General features: G+C 41.2%; 1 protein-coding gene across 3 annotated transcripts in view; it reads right to left on the reverse strand.

Annotated features, from left to right (window-relative positions):
• Positions 1–19069, reverse strand: part of SIMC1 (SUMO interacting motifs containing 1) — a 68322-nt gene that overhangs the window by 2727 nt on the left and 46526 nt on the right. For all 3 annotated transcript variants that reach the window (XM_065941444.1, XM_065941443.1, XM_065941442.1), the window contains 4 exons: positions 18178–18330; positions 15986–16114; positions 6480–6636; positions 6255–6339 (listed from right to left, as the gene is read on the reverse strand). In XM_065941444.1, coding sequence (XP_065797516.1) covers positions 6255–6339; positions 6480–6636; positions 15986–16114; positions 18178–18330 — 524 coding nt within the window. The remainder of the gene's footprint in view (positions 1–6254; positions 6340–6479; positions 6637–15985; positions 16115–18177; positions 18331–19069) is intronic.

Raw genomic sequence — 19069 nt, forward strand, 5'->3', positions numbered from 1 at the left:
CCATCTCATTTATAAAAGGGGGTAATGACACCCTCATTAACAGGGTTCCTAGAAGGACTGAACTACAGGGTCTAGAAATTTAGGAAACAGAATCAACTGGAAAAAAAAAAGTGTAATAAACAGATTGTAGAACGTCCAGAAAGTCTGGGAGCAGGAGGCACCGCGGCACTGAGATGCGTCGTAGGGGCCCTTCCACATTTAGCCAGCGTTCACAGTGAGCGCCCGCCCTGCCTCTGGGACAGGGCCAGGCTCCGGGAGACGTGGGATCAGAGAGCTGGGCCCAGCCCTCACGGACTGACATTCCAGCCGCACGGAGCCTGACAGTGGACCAGTCAACAGAAACAGCTGCGGCTTTGGGGAGTGCAACCAAGCAAATAAACTGGGTGCTGTGATAAACAGGAACACTGAGGATACAAGGGAAGCGGTGCATTCTAGTTGGGGAGGGTGTCTTAGTTGAGTCCCAAAGGATAAGAAGGAGGTAAGCATGCCAAAGTCTTGCGGAAAAGCAGTCTGGGGAAAAGCAGTCCATGTAGCAAGAAAAATGCCATGCAAATGCCATGATACAGGAAAAGCTTGATTGGAAAACTAGAGGTCAGATCTGGGAAGTAAGAAGGAAAACAGGACTAGAAGAGACTGGCAGGCAGCCTGGCTCACAGACCAATGTGGAGTTTGTCTTCTCCACAAGCAAAAGGAGGGGTGTGAAGGGTTTTAAGCAGTGACATGTGCAATACTTCAGTCTGCTCCTGGGAAGCATGGCCACAGGGGAGAGAATCCTCTTAGTAGAATCTGGTTTTCTTAAAGCATGTGCTACTCTGAAAAACAGAAGAATGACTGCGAAATAACAGAAATGACTGCAGAGAGAGGGATGGGAGACTTGGGAGCAAGAGGAACTCGGAATCAATGCAGGAAATTCAGAGAAGCGAAGGTCAGCAGTGCCCACCGAGCCACTGGCCAAGGGGCGGAAGTCCTGGCCAGTGGACGTGAACCATCCCAGCCCAGCCGGCGGGGGCTTGGACTTTATGCTTCAGTAGGGACGAGAGTTCTCACTGCAGAGGCTCTTGGGATTGTTGTGTGAGGCAGTTTATGCAAAGGGCTTATGTGGCACAAGGCCTGCCTCAAGATACTGGGGCTGGTAGTGCTGTTACTGGTCCTGGATCAATACTAGGGCTAGCGATTAGCATTTGTCAGGGTCATCGTCATGAGGACCTCCCATCTAACGGCCCCGTGGAGCCCTTCTCTGCGGCTCTTCCATGCACCGCCCTGTCAGTGCTGGCGGAACCCTGGGTGTCATCTTCAGCCCCAGCACCCTTCAGAGTGCTTCTGCTCCACCACTGGGACCCCACGGCATCACCCACACCCTCGTCACCATCACCCTCCCCGACCTCTCGCGTCCTCGGCCAAGCTGTCTGCCACACACGAGGCGTTGTGCTGGGTTCCCTTCACTCTGGAACCAAGGTGAAGGAGCGCGCTAACTGGAGGGCCCTTCGCGCCCACTCCTGTGTAGGAGTCTAGGTCTTGTTTCCTGCTGCTCTCCCCGTGCTCACCAAATCCTAGTCCTACTAGTCTGTTCTATGTTCCTTGGACTCATTAAGTAGCTTCTGGCCTCAAGGTCCCTGGACATGCTGTTTCTTCCTTCTGGGAAACTTTGCCCTCCCTATTTGCCTGGCTAATACCAGTACTTCACATCTTAGTCTGAGTATTCCTCCTTTAGGGAGGCCTTCCTGAGTTCCTACTTTCCCCCATCACAGCATTTATTTTCATTGCAATTATGTTACTAGTGTGATGGTTTGTTTCCAGCCAATCACTTCACCAGACAGTTAAGCTCTAGGAGGGCAGGGGCCACACTGGTCTCTGCCAGTGCCAAGTTTTCCCACTGAGCCAGGCACAGAGGAGGCGCTGGGTAAATGTTTGTTGTCTGGAGGAATGTCCGAATGCACTGGTGGTGCTGAGTTTGCCCTTCCCCCCTCTGTGGGTGAGGCCCCTTGCAGGAAGGCTGGTGTGAGACTCTTCTTGGAATGGACAGGCGTCTGACTTCCGCACCACCCTCAGTGGCCCACAGGGAAATTCAGGAAAAGCATTTTGTTCATTTAAATTCCATATGTTTAAATTCCTAGATTCATAGCTTTAAAGTATATTCTAATTACTCACATGCATCAGAGAACTCACAGCATATGGCAACTCGTGATTTTGCTGAGGCTTGGACTTAAGTTTTCGGCTGTGAAACTGGGGTGTGGGGGCTCGCTTCCCTCAGCTCAGGTGACAGCCCAGCATCCACCTCTCTGGGGCTGCTGTGCCCTCTACCGAAACATTTAAAAAATGTGGGGGGGGAGGTTCAAGATACATTGCTCCCCAAGGTCAAGGGTCAGTATGAGAGTAATTTAACCATGTATAGAGAGTTTAGGAAGTGGGCATCAGAAATTCCTTAGAACCTCATCTAATTTCATCCAGGATTTCACAGAATATTAATCTCCTCTAGTGTGTTTCCACAGTACACAGACTTCGGCAACAGACCTCAGTTTGAATCCTGGCTCTGCATGTGCTTTCCTCTCAGCTTTTGTTGGCCCATATGTGAAAGGGGGTTGGCACTCATCTCACAAGCTTACTGGGTTAGATAAGCCAGTGTATGTGAATTTATCTATGCCCCCTTCCTCTCTTCCTCCTTAGAAGTTCTAAACAAAGGGCAAATGTGGACTCCCCAGCCTCTTTCTTTCCTCCCCCGCCCCTGGAGTTGGACAACTCTCTGTGCGTGCTCAGTCGCTCAGTCGTGTCTGGCTCTTTGCGACCCCATGGACTGCAGCCCGCCAGGCTCCTCTGTCCACGGGATTCCCCAGGCAAGAGTACTGCAGTGGGTTGCCATGCCCTCCTCCAGGGGATCTTCTCCACCCAGGGATCGAACCTGTGCCTCCTGAATTGCAGGGGGATTCTTTATCTGCTGTGCCACCCGGGAAGCCCATTGGACAACTCTGGCTGACCTCAAAACGCACTCAATGACGTCCTCCGCCCACTTGAACAGGGCAGAGATGACTAAGGAGCCGTCGCAGTAAAATGCCTCCTGATAAGACACTGACTATTTCAGGGAACCATTCAGTTCTGTTCTTTGCAGGACACTATTTTCAAACTGCTGGTTCTAAATATTTCTTCTCCTTCTTAACTCTTTTCCAAAGAAGCTGAAAAGGATGGTAAGGATAAAATAGGATTGAACATCCCATTTATTCTTGGTTAGTATGCACTGGTCTGAGAGTTTCCTCTCCCTTATTCAAGGCAGAAGAGAATATTCTGTAATAAAAGTAGATCCCATGTCCACCTTAAATTACTATTGCCCATGACCCAGGTATATTCCCTGGGACACAAAACAGAAATGAACAACAAGTATTAAAGGTGAACTTTAAACAAAACCAAGCTGCTTTAATATTAAACTTTCTGCTAGATCTCCAAAAGAAACAATTACATAAACTTCAGTGAGGCTGAGGACACATGGAATTTGCCTTGGGGCTTTGTTCTTAGAAGGACACGTACCTTTCTTTGAGCATGTTAAAAACACCACAAACCACAGAGCCACACGTCGTTTAGTTACAAGCGTCTGAAACAGAGAGGACCCTTGTAGCATCCTCCTGGCCAGGCAACAGGCAGCCTGAGAGCCAGCTAACGCTGACTGAGCGCCTTCTGCTTCATTTCATGCCTATTAGCAATTAGTCTTGGCAAGATATGTATTATCATCCCCATTCTATAGAAGGAAGAAACTGAGGTCTAGAGATATGAAATCAGCTGCCCAATGCAGAGTAGGTGACCAGGAGATGGAACTGGGATTCAAACCCAGACCTTCTACTTTAAATTCGGTGCTTTTAGTTTTTTTTTTTTTAATGTTTCTGTAATACCTTCCTCAATTCCAGGCACAAGAGGGTGTATGGACCATCTTATCTTCCCAAGAGCATTACTGAACTAAAATCAACCTCAATATGATCATGGCAGGTAGATCATGTATGTGTGTATATAGGTGTGTGTATATATACACACACACACATATACATGCAATATATATATATACATATATATATATATACATATATTAAGGACAGAATAAAGGGCAGAAAATAGCAAGGACCTAAAAGTGGCAGCAGAGATTAAAAAGAGGTGGCAAGAATACAGAGGAACTGTACAGAAAAGCTGTTAACGACCCAGATAACCATGGTGTGGTCACTCACTTAGGGCCGGGTATCCTGCCGTGTGAATCCAAGTGGGCCTCAGGAAGCATCACTATGAACAAAGCTAGTAGAGGTGATGGAATTCCAGCTGAGCAATCTTAAATCCTGAGAGATGATACTGCACTCAATATGCCACCAAATTTGGAAAACTCAGCAGTGGCCACAGGACTGGAAAAGGTCAGTTTTCATTCCAATCCCAAAGAAAGGCAGTGCCGAAGAATGTTCAAACTATCTTACAATTGAGCTCACTTCACATGCTAGCAAGGTAACGCTCAAAATCCTTCAAGCTAGGCTTCAACAGTATGTAAATTGAGAACTTCCAGATAAACAAGCTGGATTTGGAAAAGGCAGAGGAACCAGAGATCAAATTGCCGACATCTGTTGGATCATAGAAAAAGCAAGGGAATTATAGAAAAACATCTACTTCTGATTCATTGACTATGCTAAAGCTTTTGACTGTGTGAATCACAGCAAACTGTGGGAAATTCTGAAAGAGATGGGAATACCAAATCACCTTCCTTGCCTCCTGAGAAATCTGTATGTTGGTCAGGAAGCAACAGTTAGAACTGGACATGGAACAACAGACTGGTTCCAAATAGGAAAAGTGCATCAAGGCTGTATATTCTCACCCTGCTTATTTAACTTCTATGAAGAGTACATCATGAGAAATGCCAGGCTGAACGAAACACAAGCTGGAATCAAGACTTCCAGCAGAAATATCAACAACCTCAGATATGCAGATGATATCAATATAATGGCAAAAAGTGAAGAGGAACTAAAGAGCTTCTTGATGAAGGTTGAAAGAGGAGAATGAAAAAGCTGGCTTAAAACTCAACGCTCAAAAAACTAAGATCATGGCATCCAGTCCCATCATTTCATGGCAAATAGATGGGGAAAAAGCAGAAACAGTGGCAGATTTTATTTTCATGGGCTCCAAAATCACTGTGGTTGGTGACTGTAGCCAGGAAGTCAAAGGAAGCATGTTCCTTGTAATAAAAGCTATGACAAACCCAGACAGCATAGTAAAAAGCAGAGACATCACTTTGCCAAAAAAGGTCTGTATAGTCAAAGCTATGGTTTTTCCAGTAGTCATGTATGGATATAAAAGTTGGACCATAAAGAAGCTTCTTTTTCAGGATCCCATCCAGGATCATGTTTTGCACATAATATTCATGTGTTTTAGTTTTATTTTAATCTGGAATAGTTCTTCAGTCTTCCTTTGTTTTTAAGATATTGGGACTTTTGAAAGTACAGGCCAGTTAGTTTGTAAAAGGCCCTTCAATCTGGGTTTGTCTGATGCTTCCTTCTGATTAGATTCAGGTCATGAATTTTTGGCAAGAACATTACCTAAGTGATGAGGTGTGCTCAGGGTATCACAAGAGGACTGTCAATTTTCTCCCTTGTAAACTTACTATCTTTCCTTATGTAATTTATAATTACGTTAGTTTTCCTAGGGGCCTCATTAATCCTTGGCTGATCGAATCACTCTTATTTGAAGCACCTATTCCACCACTATCCTTGTCTATATTTGCCCCTGAGTGTCAGTTAACTAATCAGTCTAACTCTCCCAGATCCTCAGTGGATTACTGGCTTTGCCTGTGACTGGGGCAGAGCCACTTTCACAGTCTTACATCGTTTGCAAGATGTACATTTTTACCTTGCCACTGATTTTCTGTGTATTTGTATCACACTGACAGATGTTTACAACATCCAAGTCAGTGAGCAGTAGCCCCAACAAAGATGATGGGCCAGGGAAAGCTGCCAGGGCTGTTAGGACATTACTGAATCTTGCTCATGTCAGGAGGACTTTCATTTACCCCCGCAACCCGAAGGACTGTGAGGAGCACTGCAGCATCTGCCGTAACAAAAACACTAAGTGAATTCCTCTGTTTCAGAGCAGCGATTCCAGCTATGTCCTTTCTCGTTTCTTGCAGCTACACCAAGGAACAATGATTTACTGAAATTAATAGAGTCCCTTATGTGACTTTAATTCATAATAATGTCCACTGCCAGACTCCCACACCACCTGGTTTGTGCCCAAATGCTCCTTACCTCTTAAAACATGCTGGTAACTGGACAACAGAAACTGCAGGTGCTCGACCAGCTCATCCCATTTCTGCCACTGGGTTTTATCCGACTGCAGAGATAGTAAAAGCAGTTGGTAATAAATTCTTTCCTCAGTAAGAGGTGTATACAGTTTTTAAGTAACTTTTATAAAAAGCTCCAGGATTAAGGAAAAGGTGGTCTAGGCCTGGAACTGCAGTAGGGAAAACGTACCTGACACTTGAGCAGTGATGTGGAATTGTTCAGGAAATAGAGGGCCTGGGCCAGAGACAAGGGGAGGCGGGTGGGCGTCTCGCAGCTGTGGAGAAATATGATTTCCAGCACTTTGCAGCGTAGAAGGTGGCTTTCCATGGTAGTAAAGAACATCTCTCTGCATGGAGAAGAGAGAGAGCGCACCATCGCAACTACTGTCTCAAGGAACATATACCACAGTTCTCCCTGAATGCTCTAAACTTTGCCTAAACCAGAGAAGGCTAAGAAGGAACACGGTGAAGGCCTGCAAAATCACAAAGCCTGTGGACAGGGCACAAGCGGATTCGTTCATGAATGGACACCTGCCAGAGCGGGGGCGGGGGGGTGGGAACTCACTGACGTCTGAAAGCGGAAGGCTAGCTTAGGACACTTGAAGAAGAATTACAGCATACTCTAACCAAGAGAATCCGTCATGAGACTAACTGTTTCTGAATGGCCATAAGGTGCCATAATTGGCGCAAATGAAGAATATTATTAAGAGAAATAAAAGAGGGTATTGTTCTCGAAAAGCTGATGGTTGAACAGGGGAAGAAGTGTGCAACAGGAAGCTGAAGCGCAGGGCGAGTGTATACACAGTGTGGTGGTGCTCCCGTGACGCGCGGGAGGGCACACGTGGTCAGGGGCTGGAAGCGGCCTGACGGGGGAGGCGGCGCGGGTGACAGCGGCCGAGGGGAGTAAAGAAGGCCCTCGGTAAGCGGCACTGCAACGCCAGCAAACACACGGTGACAACCGAGGAGAAAAGACACACATCTGGGGCACCGCGGCCTTCTGCCATTTCTGAGGAGTCCCCGAGGGACATGGCCAGCGAGGGTGGGCTGGAGCACACTCAGAGGCTTGAGAAGAGAGCTGTAAAACAAGGGCTGAGCTTCGGGAAGGTGAGTCCCACTCGCTGTTCTAAACGCAGTGTCGGCTCCCCCCCAGAACGCGATGAATCTGAGAGGCACAGGGTGCATCTCTGGACTGCCTAAAGGCTGTTGCCTGAAGGTGTGGTTGGTGGTTCTTGCCAGGTCTGCGCATCAGGGCAGTTTCTGAGGAGTAGACAGTGAGCAGATAAGGAGATGGCAGCAACAGAACCTGCCCCAGGTATCAGGGTTCTTTCTTCTACAGCTGCCCCTTTGCAGTGGGGCAACACTTGGAAAAATAGGGGGCTCTTGGTGCTACTGCCGCTTATAACAATGATAAATAACAAAGTACCTCTTCGTTTTTATTTTCTCCTTTCTTTTCCTTTTGCTGTTCCACCAGACACGTGTTATTAGTGTAAAAGCGAAATTAAAAAAGCAGAATAAATACTTTTAAAACCTTTGCTTCTTACCATTCTAAAGCTTAAAAAAAGTCTAAAATATTTATGAAAACCCATTTGATCTCTTTAATGTATTTTTTAGTACCATCCTATACCTTCTCTGTCAAATTTTCTTTAATACAAAGGACAAACTATTACATTCATAAGATATTCTCCAATTTCTTTTAAAGTCTAATTTCTACTCTGCATTTAGTGTATGACTTTCACAGACAGTTGTCCTATTCAATAACTTTTAATTTCAAACTGTATTTTCTCTTCCAATTTTGACTCCAGAGCCTGCATTTGTCCTGGGTTTTATAATCCAAGATGGCAAACCCGGAAATATACAAAGGACAAGAAAGTAATTTTAATGTGTTGGACATAGTAGGAAATGGAAGTACAATTATCTATAGCAATTCAAATTCAAATTTTAAAAACAAGATAGAGAGGAAGGCTAAACTTCCAGGTCCAGCCTTAACAAGTATATCTGGTGTTAGATTTACTCTTTTATCAACAATTAGAAACCCGAACAAAATATATGAAATAACTATTTTCAGGCACTGGATAAACTACTACAAATGACTATTGTTCTTGAGAAAAAGGGAAACAAAGGTGGTGAACTCCATGTTTACACCAGATTTCCTGCTGGGGGCACTTTCTAACTAAGGCCAAGGAAAGTATGGGTCCTAAACAGAAAGCAGTGGATCTACTGGGCAGAGCAGAGACTGGAGGTCCGGGGAGCTGAGGTGGCTGGAATATCTGTAATGGTCCCCCCTCGGCACATGGACAGGGAGATAGCCAAAGCCGGGGGTAGAACAGTTAGTGAGGGCTGTGAGTGAACGGGGATTCAGGAAAGTGCCCAGTGTTGAGAGAGATGAGGTTTCAATTGGGCATTCGGGTGCAATCCCAGAAGACTAAGCTATAGAACATAAGTCTCTTAAGAAAGGCTGCTTTAGAATACCCTTACAAGTCCTAGAAACAAGCTTCAAAATAAGGAAGCTAATCTGCTAAGAAATCACTGTCTGTCAGAATGAAAGTCAACATTCTAAAGGAAGTCAGCAAATTTCAGACTCAACAACGGACCATTCATAATGTTAGGCATACAATAAAAAGTTATTAGACGAGGGAAAAAACAGGAAAATGAATCCATAACCAGGATCAAAATGCCCACAGAAACAGACTGATGACACAAATGTTGGAATTAGTAGACAAGGACTTTAGAACAGCTGTTAAGAATATGCTCAAGATTAACCAACCAACCAACTAACCAAGATATATGAGTGACTAGATGGGGACTCTTAGCAAAGAGAAATGGACACTCTAAGGATGAACCAAATGGAAGCTCTTGTTCTGAAAGATATAATATCTGAAATTTAAAAAAAAAAAAATCCATCGGATAGGCTTCACAACAAATTAGGCAGCACAAAAAAGAAAAGATGAGCATGAAGACTATCCAAAGTGAAACAGAGAGAGAAAAAAAGACAAGTCAAATAAAAGAAACAAAAAAACAATAGTAGAAAACACCAGAGTCGTAATATTCGGTGCAACAGTGAGACACAGCCTAGCATATATGTACTCGAATTCCCAGAAGATGATGAGAATTCAGGCCAAAAAAGTTTTTTTAAATGCCCAAGATATTTCAAAATTTGATCAAAAATATCAACTCACAGATTCAAGAATCTCAATAAACCCCAGAGTAAACATAATGGAGACTACAACTAGTTACCATAACCAAGTAGACGGAAAAAAAAGCAGCGGCCAGAGGGAAAAGGGGCACACGACTAGAAGGGAACAACAGTGAGAAGTTCTAATGACTTCTCATGAGCAAGCCAGAAGAAACCGGAACATCTTTAAAATAAGTAAAAATATCTATCAATCTAGAATTTATATCAAGTAAAATCACTATTCATATATGAAGGTGAGACAACAAATCCAGATAAACAAAAGCTCAAAGAATGCATTACAAGTAGACTTGCAGTATAAAAAATATTAAAAGAAGTTAAGTTCTTTACATGGAAGAGAAATAATACCAAATGGAACTTGGATAGTCAAGAAAGAAAGAAAGAACACCAAACATGGTAACTGTGTGGATCTGATGTGTGTTTTTTCCAACGATACTAAGCGATTAACCCAGTTTTGACACTATTCACCGCAGCGTCAGGTTCCGCAGGTTAAGGGCTCAGTCCTAAAGGCTGCCCTCGCAGTCCCTCTTTAGATGCCAACCCAAAGTCCAGGTTGTCAAGCTGTGCGCTTCTGAACCACACAGCTACAGATGGAAGGTTCCCAGGATCCCCACTGAGCTTTGATTAATCTGCTAGAGCGGCTTACAGAACTCAGATAAACCCTTTGCTTACTAGATTACCAGTTTATTTTAAAAGGTGTAACTCAAGAACAGTCAAGTGAAAGAGATGTGTAAGGTACGGGGAAAGGGTGAGGCACTTCCACGCTCTCTGGGTACACCACTCTACAGGCAATCTCCACCTATTTACCAACCTGGAAGCTCTCTGGACCTAATCCTTTGGGGTTTTCAAGGAAGTGGCATTAGACAGGCATGGCTGATTAAATCAGTGACCACTGGTAACTGAACTCAACCTCCAGCCCCTGTCCCTTCCGGGGAGGAGGGGATGGAGCGGGAGGAGGGAGGGCAGCGGAGAGCTGGAACGGAAAGTTCCGCTCTCTAATCACATGGTTCCCCTGGCAACTGGCCCCCATCCTTCAGGTCCCCAAGTGGTTTTCTGAGATACCTCATTAACAGAACAAAAGATAACTTTATTATTCTCATCACTTAAAAAACTCCAAAGGAGCTCTGTGCCAGGAACAGGATGAAGGTCTCTCTCAAACACACACACACACAAGTGTGGATGGTAAAGAATCTGCCTGCAATGTGGGAGACCCAGGTTTGATCCCTGGGTCAGGAATATCCCCTAGAGAAGGGAATGGCAGCCCACTCCAGTATTCTTGCCAGGAGAATTCAATGGACAGAGGAGCCTGGTGGGCTATAGTACATGGGATCGCAAAGAGTCAGACACGACTGAGCAACTAACAACCAACATATAATGCAAAAATTGCACTCTTTGGCATTTATTCCAGAGAAATGAAGATTTATGTTTATTCAAAAATTTGTACATGAATATTTATAAAAGCTTTATTCATAATAGCCCCAAATTGGAAGCAACACAGATATCCTTCAATGGGTAAAATGGTTTAAAAAAAAATACCAAAGGTATACCCATACTATGGAATACTATTCAGCAATAAAAAGATACCACAACCTGAATGAATCCCAAGAGATCTCTGCTAAGTGAAAAAGCCAATCCCAAAAGGTTACCTACTGTATGATTCCACTTGTATAATATCTTGAAATGATCTAATTATAAAAATGGAAAATAGATAAGTAGTTGCCAGGTGTGGGGTGGGAGGGGAGTGGGTAGGGTTATAAAAGGCCAAAAACAAGAACATTTTCTAAAGTAACCAAGTACAATGACCAAAAAAAAAAAAAAAATCAGAAAATTAATCTTAATGCAACAGTATTATATTAACTGTAGACTTTAATCAGATTCTTTTCACTGTCCTAATGTTGCTATTAATAGCAAAAGAAAATCGCAGGTTATGCACCGCATTCAGTTGCCTGTTTTTTTCAGTGTCCTTTGGTCTGGAACAGTTCCGCATTCTTGCTTTGTCTTTTATGACATTGACATTTTGGAAAAGTGCAGTTCAGTTTTTTTCGTAGAACATTTCTCATTGGGAATTTCTCTGATATTTATCCATGATTTGATGGAGGTTATGCATTTTTCGGCAAGAGGACTACAAAAATGTTTTGTGCAGCCTATCAAGGAGTATATGATGTCAGTTTGCCCCACTGCTGGTATTAATTTTGATTACTTGACTCCATAGTAATTTTTCACTTCACAATTAATATCTTGTGAGAATATATTTTCAGACTATGCAAATATTTTGGTACTCCACAAAATTTCATCATTTTAGTATCTGGTCATACCTGAATTAATTCTTATTATGATGGATGCCAAATGGTATTTTTCCCCTGAATTCATCATTTCTTCTTATATTTATTAGTTGGCTTTCTACTATAAGGAAGAGAGTCCCTTCTCTTCCTTCCTATCAGTATTAGAATCATGGGTTATTATTCTACACAACAGTTTATAGTCTTTTACTGTCAATATTTATTTTGACACTCAAATTATCTCAGATTTAGTCAGTGGAAGTTCTTTAAGCTTCTTCTGTCATGTTCTGAACATTCTTTGAACATTTCCTCACTTTTTGGATCAAGATGTTCTAGGCTCATTTCACACGTTATCTCAGCTCTGGAATCAGGCATTCCTTAACAAACTCTGGTTCCTTTCAGTGTAAACTAGTATTTAGGAAGAAAGGTCTGCGCACTGCTCCTAGGGTATAGCTGTTCCTATGCTCTCTTAGTGGGTAGAGGTAGGAAAGAAATGTACGAATCCACACATACACACACATAATACATGTATGAATGCTCACACAACTATATTTATTCCTGTATCTACCTATTTATTAGAAACCACAAGCTCATACTGATGCCTCCAAATCCAATCCAGCACCACAGCGTTCCTTCTATCCTCTCCCCTTTTCACATGTGCAACTCTCTTCTCTGACAGTGAGAAACTTGGCTCTCGCTATCCACAATAGCGTTTAATCCTAGAATACATATAAGTGTTTAATCCTAGAATACATATAAGATAGTGTTTGAATTGTTAACACTTCCTGTGAAAAAGAAATTTACTAACTAAGTTTAATATTTATTTACACTTCATTTGTTTGTCTTTAGCCTGAGGGTATTTAGTCCAAATACTGCGTTTTAACTTACTTGGATGCGCTGGGGAAGATGAATAGTTACCGTTAAAGGGTAGTACAAGGGATCTTTGTGGTGATGGAACAGTTCTGCATATGTTGATTGTCTTGGTGATTATATGAAGCTACACATGTGATACAACTGCTTAGAACTACATATGATGAGTGCAATCTGGATGAAATGGGTGGAATCTGAATATGTGCTATAGATTATACCAATGTCAATTTCTTCTTTGTCATATTGTTACAGTTGTGCAAGATGTAATCACTAAGGGAAGGAAAGTAAAGGGTATAGAGGACCACTCGTACTAGTTTTTGCAACTTCCTGTGAATCTTTATTTAAAACTAAAAAGCAAAGAAAAAAAAGTTGCTTGGGTTTTTCCTCCCCCCTACTCTCTCCCCTCAGCCCCATTTAATTGAATAATAATTCATTTAAAACACAGGTTAATTTCTGTTTGTATTGTTTGTTAGGCTATCCTCCAACTTCCTTACTGATTTTTTTTTTGAGTATATAAAACATTAACATGGTTCTAAAAGTCTAAAAGTTATAACTATACAAAGAAGTATACTCAGGGAGTACTATACTACCAATACCACTATTAAGGTCATTATCACCCAGCCTAGCACCCTAGCTCCTTTCCAGCCCATCTTTCCCTATATGTAAGCAATTTGATTGCATCTGCATTTATATTAACTTTGTTTCTTTTTTTACAATTATAATCATGTATATTAAAAAATTTCTCATTCTTATATGTATATTTATTATGCATACTCTATGTATTTTGCTTTGTTTACTTAACAATATATTTTGGGAAACAGTTCATTAAAATTTTGCTCCTATTTTTAATATTTACTTTTTTATAGCTACATCTTCACTGTGTAGATGTACCACAGACTTTCAACCACTGTCCTATGTATGGGAATTTGGGTTGTTTCTAGTATTTTGCAATTATAAACATGCTGTTGTGAATATCCTTTTGCATATGTATTTTCTTATTGTTAAATGTGTATCTTTAGGATAAACTTCTACACATGATTTTTCTGGGTCAAGAGGTAATGTACATTTAGCTTTGTTAGATATTGTAAAATTCCACCACACATACCCCTGCCTCCCACCGACCATAACGCTTGTACCATTTTGCATTACCATCAGGAATGTATGGGCACCTACCTGGTTTCTCAAACCTTCACTAACAGAGTGTTTTATAGTACTTTAAAATTTTTATTATTTGTATAGGTTGGAAATAGTATCTCAGTGTAGTTTTAATTTACATTTACTTTTTATATACATTTCTTTATAAGTGAAGTTGGACATTATACAAAAATAAAATTACCATCTTTAGTAAACATAGATGAAAAAGCCCTTAACAAAATATTAGCAAGTTGAATCTGTCAATAGAAAAGAATAATATATCACAATCAAGTAGGGTTTTTTATTCCAGGAATGCAAGGTTGGTTATAATATGAAGAAATCAATGTAATTCATCATATCAATGGAATGAGGGAAGAAAAACTATGATTATTTCAATAGATGAACAAAATACATTTTATATATTCAAATACCTATTCTTCATAAAACACGGAATACCTTAGACAAAGAAGGAGGCCTCCTCAATCTGACAATGGGCACCTATGAAACATCCACAGCTAATATTATACTTAATAGTCAAAGACTGAATATTTTTCCTCTAAGATCAGGAATAAGGCAAGGATATCTGTTCTTGTCACTTCTCCAACCTTCTATTGGAGGTATCAGCCCTTGCAATAGGGTAAGATAAAGAAGGAAAAGGTATACAGATTGGAAAGGAAGAGATTAAATTTTTTATTTGCAGACAATATATTGTGTAGGTAGAAAATTCTAAGGAAATCACAGAAAAATTCCTACGAAAATAACTGAATTCAGCAAGGCTTCAGGATTTCTACCACTATCAGTGAGTCACTGGAAAATAATAGGTTACATAAGTTATACTTTTGTCAAAACTTTGGAATGATACCTATGTAAATTAGTTTATATCATTTAACAGAATGTAAACTATACGTAAACTTTAAAAGATTAAAAGGTAAGGCCATATAAAGTATCTTCTAGTATAATTTTGGGTGGTTGCAAATTTTTCCTTCCTGAAAAGTTTTAAATTAGGACCAGGTTTCATTTAAGCTATTTTTGTCTATGTTTAGTTTAAATTTATTTACAGTTACCCACTCCTTAGATTTCCCATCTCTCACTAAAATCTGGGCATAAATAAATGAACAGTATGGAAGCTGGATCCAAATGAAATACTAACGAAGTGATAGAGCAAGCATGATATTTATGAATGCTTCCTTCTGGCTGACTACTGTAACGTACTGCCTTCTTTGAACTGACCTTGGAATTAGGAAGTCCTAGGTTTAAATCTGGATTCTAAATCTGATTAGCGATGTAAACTTTGGCTAGTTATTTAACTATTTAGAGTATTTTTCTCATTTGTTAAATGGGAACACCATTATAAAGCTTTACAAAAACATGGAATAATTAATGTAACAATGATTGGTGCATCGTACGGATCCAATAAATGTTTGTCTTAATCTTAGCAGGATAGTTTAACTAAATCTTTACTACAATTCTATTTGGAATGACATTTTCTTCTAACAGAGGAACCAGAAATGTACGAGAGTAGTCCTGGTCACCAGCTGGGAGCTTAGGGGTGGGGTGGGAGGCAGACAGGAGCTGACAGACTCCCTCAAGGGTTGCCAGCCTACGGCGGCTCTCCCCTGGTGAGTCCTGTTCCAACACCTGTTCATGAAATTACAGTCACGATAGCTTATTTTCCCTCCTTTGGGTTCTAAAATTACTGGTTCAAAGGAGGAATCATTGGTCCTAGCCAACTCTTATTTCTTTGTCTCTTCCTAATGCAACGCTTCACTAAATAATGTTTAGAGAAAGTGAATTCTTTATTCCTAATAACTGGGCTCATTTTACAGGTACAACTGTATTCATTCTTGGATCAATTCTTCTTCCCCTCAGACGGACAGGCCTATTTCACCCAACAAGACTTTAGTAAACATTTATACCAGGCTCTATGGCTGAGGGTCAGAGAAGATGGTAGTGCTTAATGGCTGAAAACTCGAGGGATAAATAAAATTATTAGACAAATGGATAAAGTGGGAAATTTAGGCTGCATTTAAGGTACCCTGCCTCTTCCTAAGAAATTACGCCTTAGTTACAAATAATAATTGGTTGAGAAACTATTTCTTTCAAAAGGTTAAAGAGACAGGAACTATTTCTCTAGCTTTTTTTCTCCTTATTTTAACTACTGTTTGGAATTTTCTTTTGAAATTATGTTCCCAGATCAAAAAACAAAACAAAACTGAGACTCACCTCTGACTCCTCTCAGGAATGTCCAGCACAAACCCAAACATCATTTCGGCAATTTTATTGGAGCTGCACGTGGGGGTCCTGTCCACCTCGACAGCGATAGACAGCATCCTCTGGAGCTGGCATACAATCCTGAGTCCAGAACACAGAACACAAATGAGCGGGAGAGTCCCTGCTGGCTGGGATGAGGTTCCCGCCAGTGTACTAAAGGCTCTCGTAAAGCACACACTAGGTCAGGGAGAACTACTCGAGCATCAGCATGCTTTTATTAGCAATTTCACCTACCTGAATCCCTTTTGCCAGATCATACTATCAACCTCTCAGAACCTGGGGTTGCGCTGCAAAAGCAAGCTGCTTTTAAATTCAAAAATAGAAACATACAATCTTTTTAAAAATATAGTTCTTGTTGCTTATCTATTTATTTTTAAAAAAATTTTGGCCATGCCATGAGGCAAGTGGTATCTTAGTTTCCTGACCAGGGATCAAACCTCTAGAACCTTCCTCAATCTGCCCCTGCATTGGGAAGCATAACATCCCAACAACTGGACTGCCAAGGAAGTCCCTAGGAACATATAATCTTAAGGATCTAGAGAACTTTAAGGATATCTAACCTAAAGCCTCTATACTCTACAGATGAAGAAACAGCTCCAGAATGGCTAACAATTATCTGAATTTCTTTGATAGGAGAAAATACAAATTTACTACAGTTTTCTCCCGTTACTGGTTCCTTTACAACAATCTTTCCCTGAGTTCAGTGTCAGAATTTCAACTGGTGAAACGTGACCCTCTCTCCCATCAGACCTAACTGTGGGAGAGACCCAGGCTGAAAGAAGGAATCTGAGCAACCCCTCAGAAGGTGAGCCTCGCCTGAAGCTAGCCGTTTCTTTTCAATGTCTCATTTATTTTTTTTTCCCAATTATTTTTATTAGTTGGAGGCTAATTACTTTCTAATGTGCACTGTTATTTGTGAGGCAAAGAAGGGCTCTGTTTGCAGAAAATCTGCAGCCAGGGACACAATAGGTAGACCAGAGTCAGATCAGATTCTGGCTCTGCAATGACAAGCTATTCAATTTTTGACAAATTACTAAACTGCTCTGAGTCAAAACTCTCTCATCTCAAAAAGGGGGAAATAATGCCACCTATTTCAGAAAGTTGTGCTGAGTAAGAGATCTGGCATATAGGCACTAGTTAATGATAAACAACAGTGCCTACTATTGCTAAGATCATGATAAATTGATTTTTGAGGGCTCTAATTTTATTTTTCTAATATCTACTTGTAATTACTATTATTATATTAGCTTTCTCTTAGGGAACAGTGTCTGCCTCTCTCTTGGTCTATATACTGGGGTTCTGACATAATCTTATTTTCCTACTTTAGGACCTTCCCCACTCTGCCAAAGCAATGGTTCATTGTTCCAAAACATTCTCCCTTTAGATATATGATTGTCTCCTAGATTAGTTAAACTCCATAGTGCTTATATAAGAATCCGGTCAGTGCAACTAAATTATAGCTCTGTGAATTTAGGCACAAATGCTATATTTGAAATATCAAGCTTAACTGGCTTTTTAAACATAATTGACATAGAATAGCAGGTTACTTGTACAAGGGCAGCTCCAGCCCACAAAATCCTGGCATTTCCCCAAAAATGCCAAGACCACTTTCAGTTCCGTAAAAGAAATGCCAGGAATTTCTTTCCAGTGCAGTCTGAGGGAATGGGACCTGATCTGGTCTGAGCCACTGCTGCTACAGCCTGCTGGAGCCTGCAGGTTCAACTGCTATTCTGCCAGGGCTGGAGGAGAGAGACCCAGGCCCTTGAGGATTAGAGGCTGCTAGAATATCCACTACCCATGACTCCTCATCTGTCAGTGGACAGTTGAAGCGGTGAGTGGCTGTGATCCTGTATCGTCTCTTGGAATCTACGAAGGGGAGCACACTGCTGTTCAGCTTTTGTTCCACTTCAGCTGGTGAATTCACTTAGTGAAGTCCTACTCATCTAGGGGGAATGCATCTGCTTTTGTTTTACCTCTGGAATTAGGAACTTAGCCTTTAGTCAAACTAAGGTAGTTTTTAGCAAGAATCAGCCTATTTTATAAGAGCTGTTAATTTTGGGGAAACTGCTCATAGAGAGTGGTGCTAGTCTCCAACACAGTAAACCCCAGAGTTCCAGGGAAGATAGCTTCTGCCTGCTCCTTACAGCTGATTGGCGTTCTTTGTCAGGTTAGGTTGGGAGGAAGGGTGGCTACTGCTGGTCTTCAGGATTCCTTTTCCTGGAGAGGTCTGATTCTCATTTGGGGGCTGGATTAATCTGTCTTCAGTTACTGCTCTGATCAACCACTTGATGACATCCCTGCAATGGAGAAAAAGATAAAAAAGAAAGTTTAAACTTCTGTCTTACTGTTATGGTGCTCAGAACTGCAACTTTAACATGGACTCCTAGACACCTAGATTTCCCTAAAGGCAACAGAGAGGGGCACTTAGGCTCTTTTGAAGTTTTTACAAGTCTAATGGAAACCCTACATTTAATTGCAGGAAGGTTACAAAAGATAAGTACAATGTCAACATTTTTCTTTAAGTTAGAATTACTGAAAGGTATCTCCAAGGTTAAAGAGTACTATCTGTGGCTTCCTGACCAGGAACATTCCTTGACAAGGCAGAAAGTTGGACTAGACAACCTCGTTGGCTTTCTATTATTAGGCTAATAACCAAAGCTTAGAGTATGTTCAGTGCAGTCATACCTTATACAGGGTGTAGGCTCTCAGCATTAGTAAGATAAAAGCTTCTGATACAGTCCACATCTACTTTTATTGCCTTCTAAAATTTAACTAATAGTAAATAATTTTTTAAAAATCCACAAAGAAGGGAAGAAAAGGAAGGCAGATAATAACAGTAAAAATCTGGACATTGGAAGGAAAATGAGTATTTCACAAAACAGAATATTATATAGTAGTGGAAATGAATAAGCTACAGTGGATAGGTAACAATAGGGACAAATTTTAGTACACTATAATATTAAGTGAAATAAAAGTACCAATTGATTATATATAGCATGACACTCTTATATACAGCTAAAAAGAACTAGAATAAAA

Source organism: Muntiacus reevesi, chromosome 7 (genome assembly GCF_963930625.1).
Source record: "Muntiacus reevesi chromosome 7, mMunRee1.1, whole genome shotgun sequence".
In the NCBI taxonomy this organism is placed as follows: domain Eukaryota; kingdom Metazoa; phylum Chordata; class Mammalia; order Artiodactyla; family Cervidae; genus Muntiacus; species Muntiacus reevesi.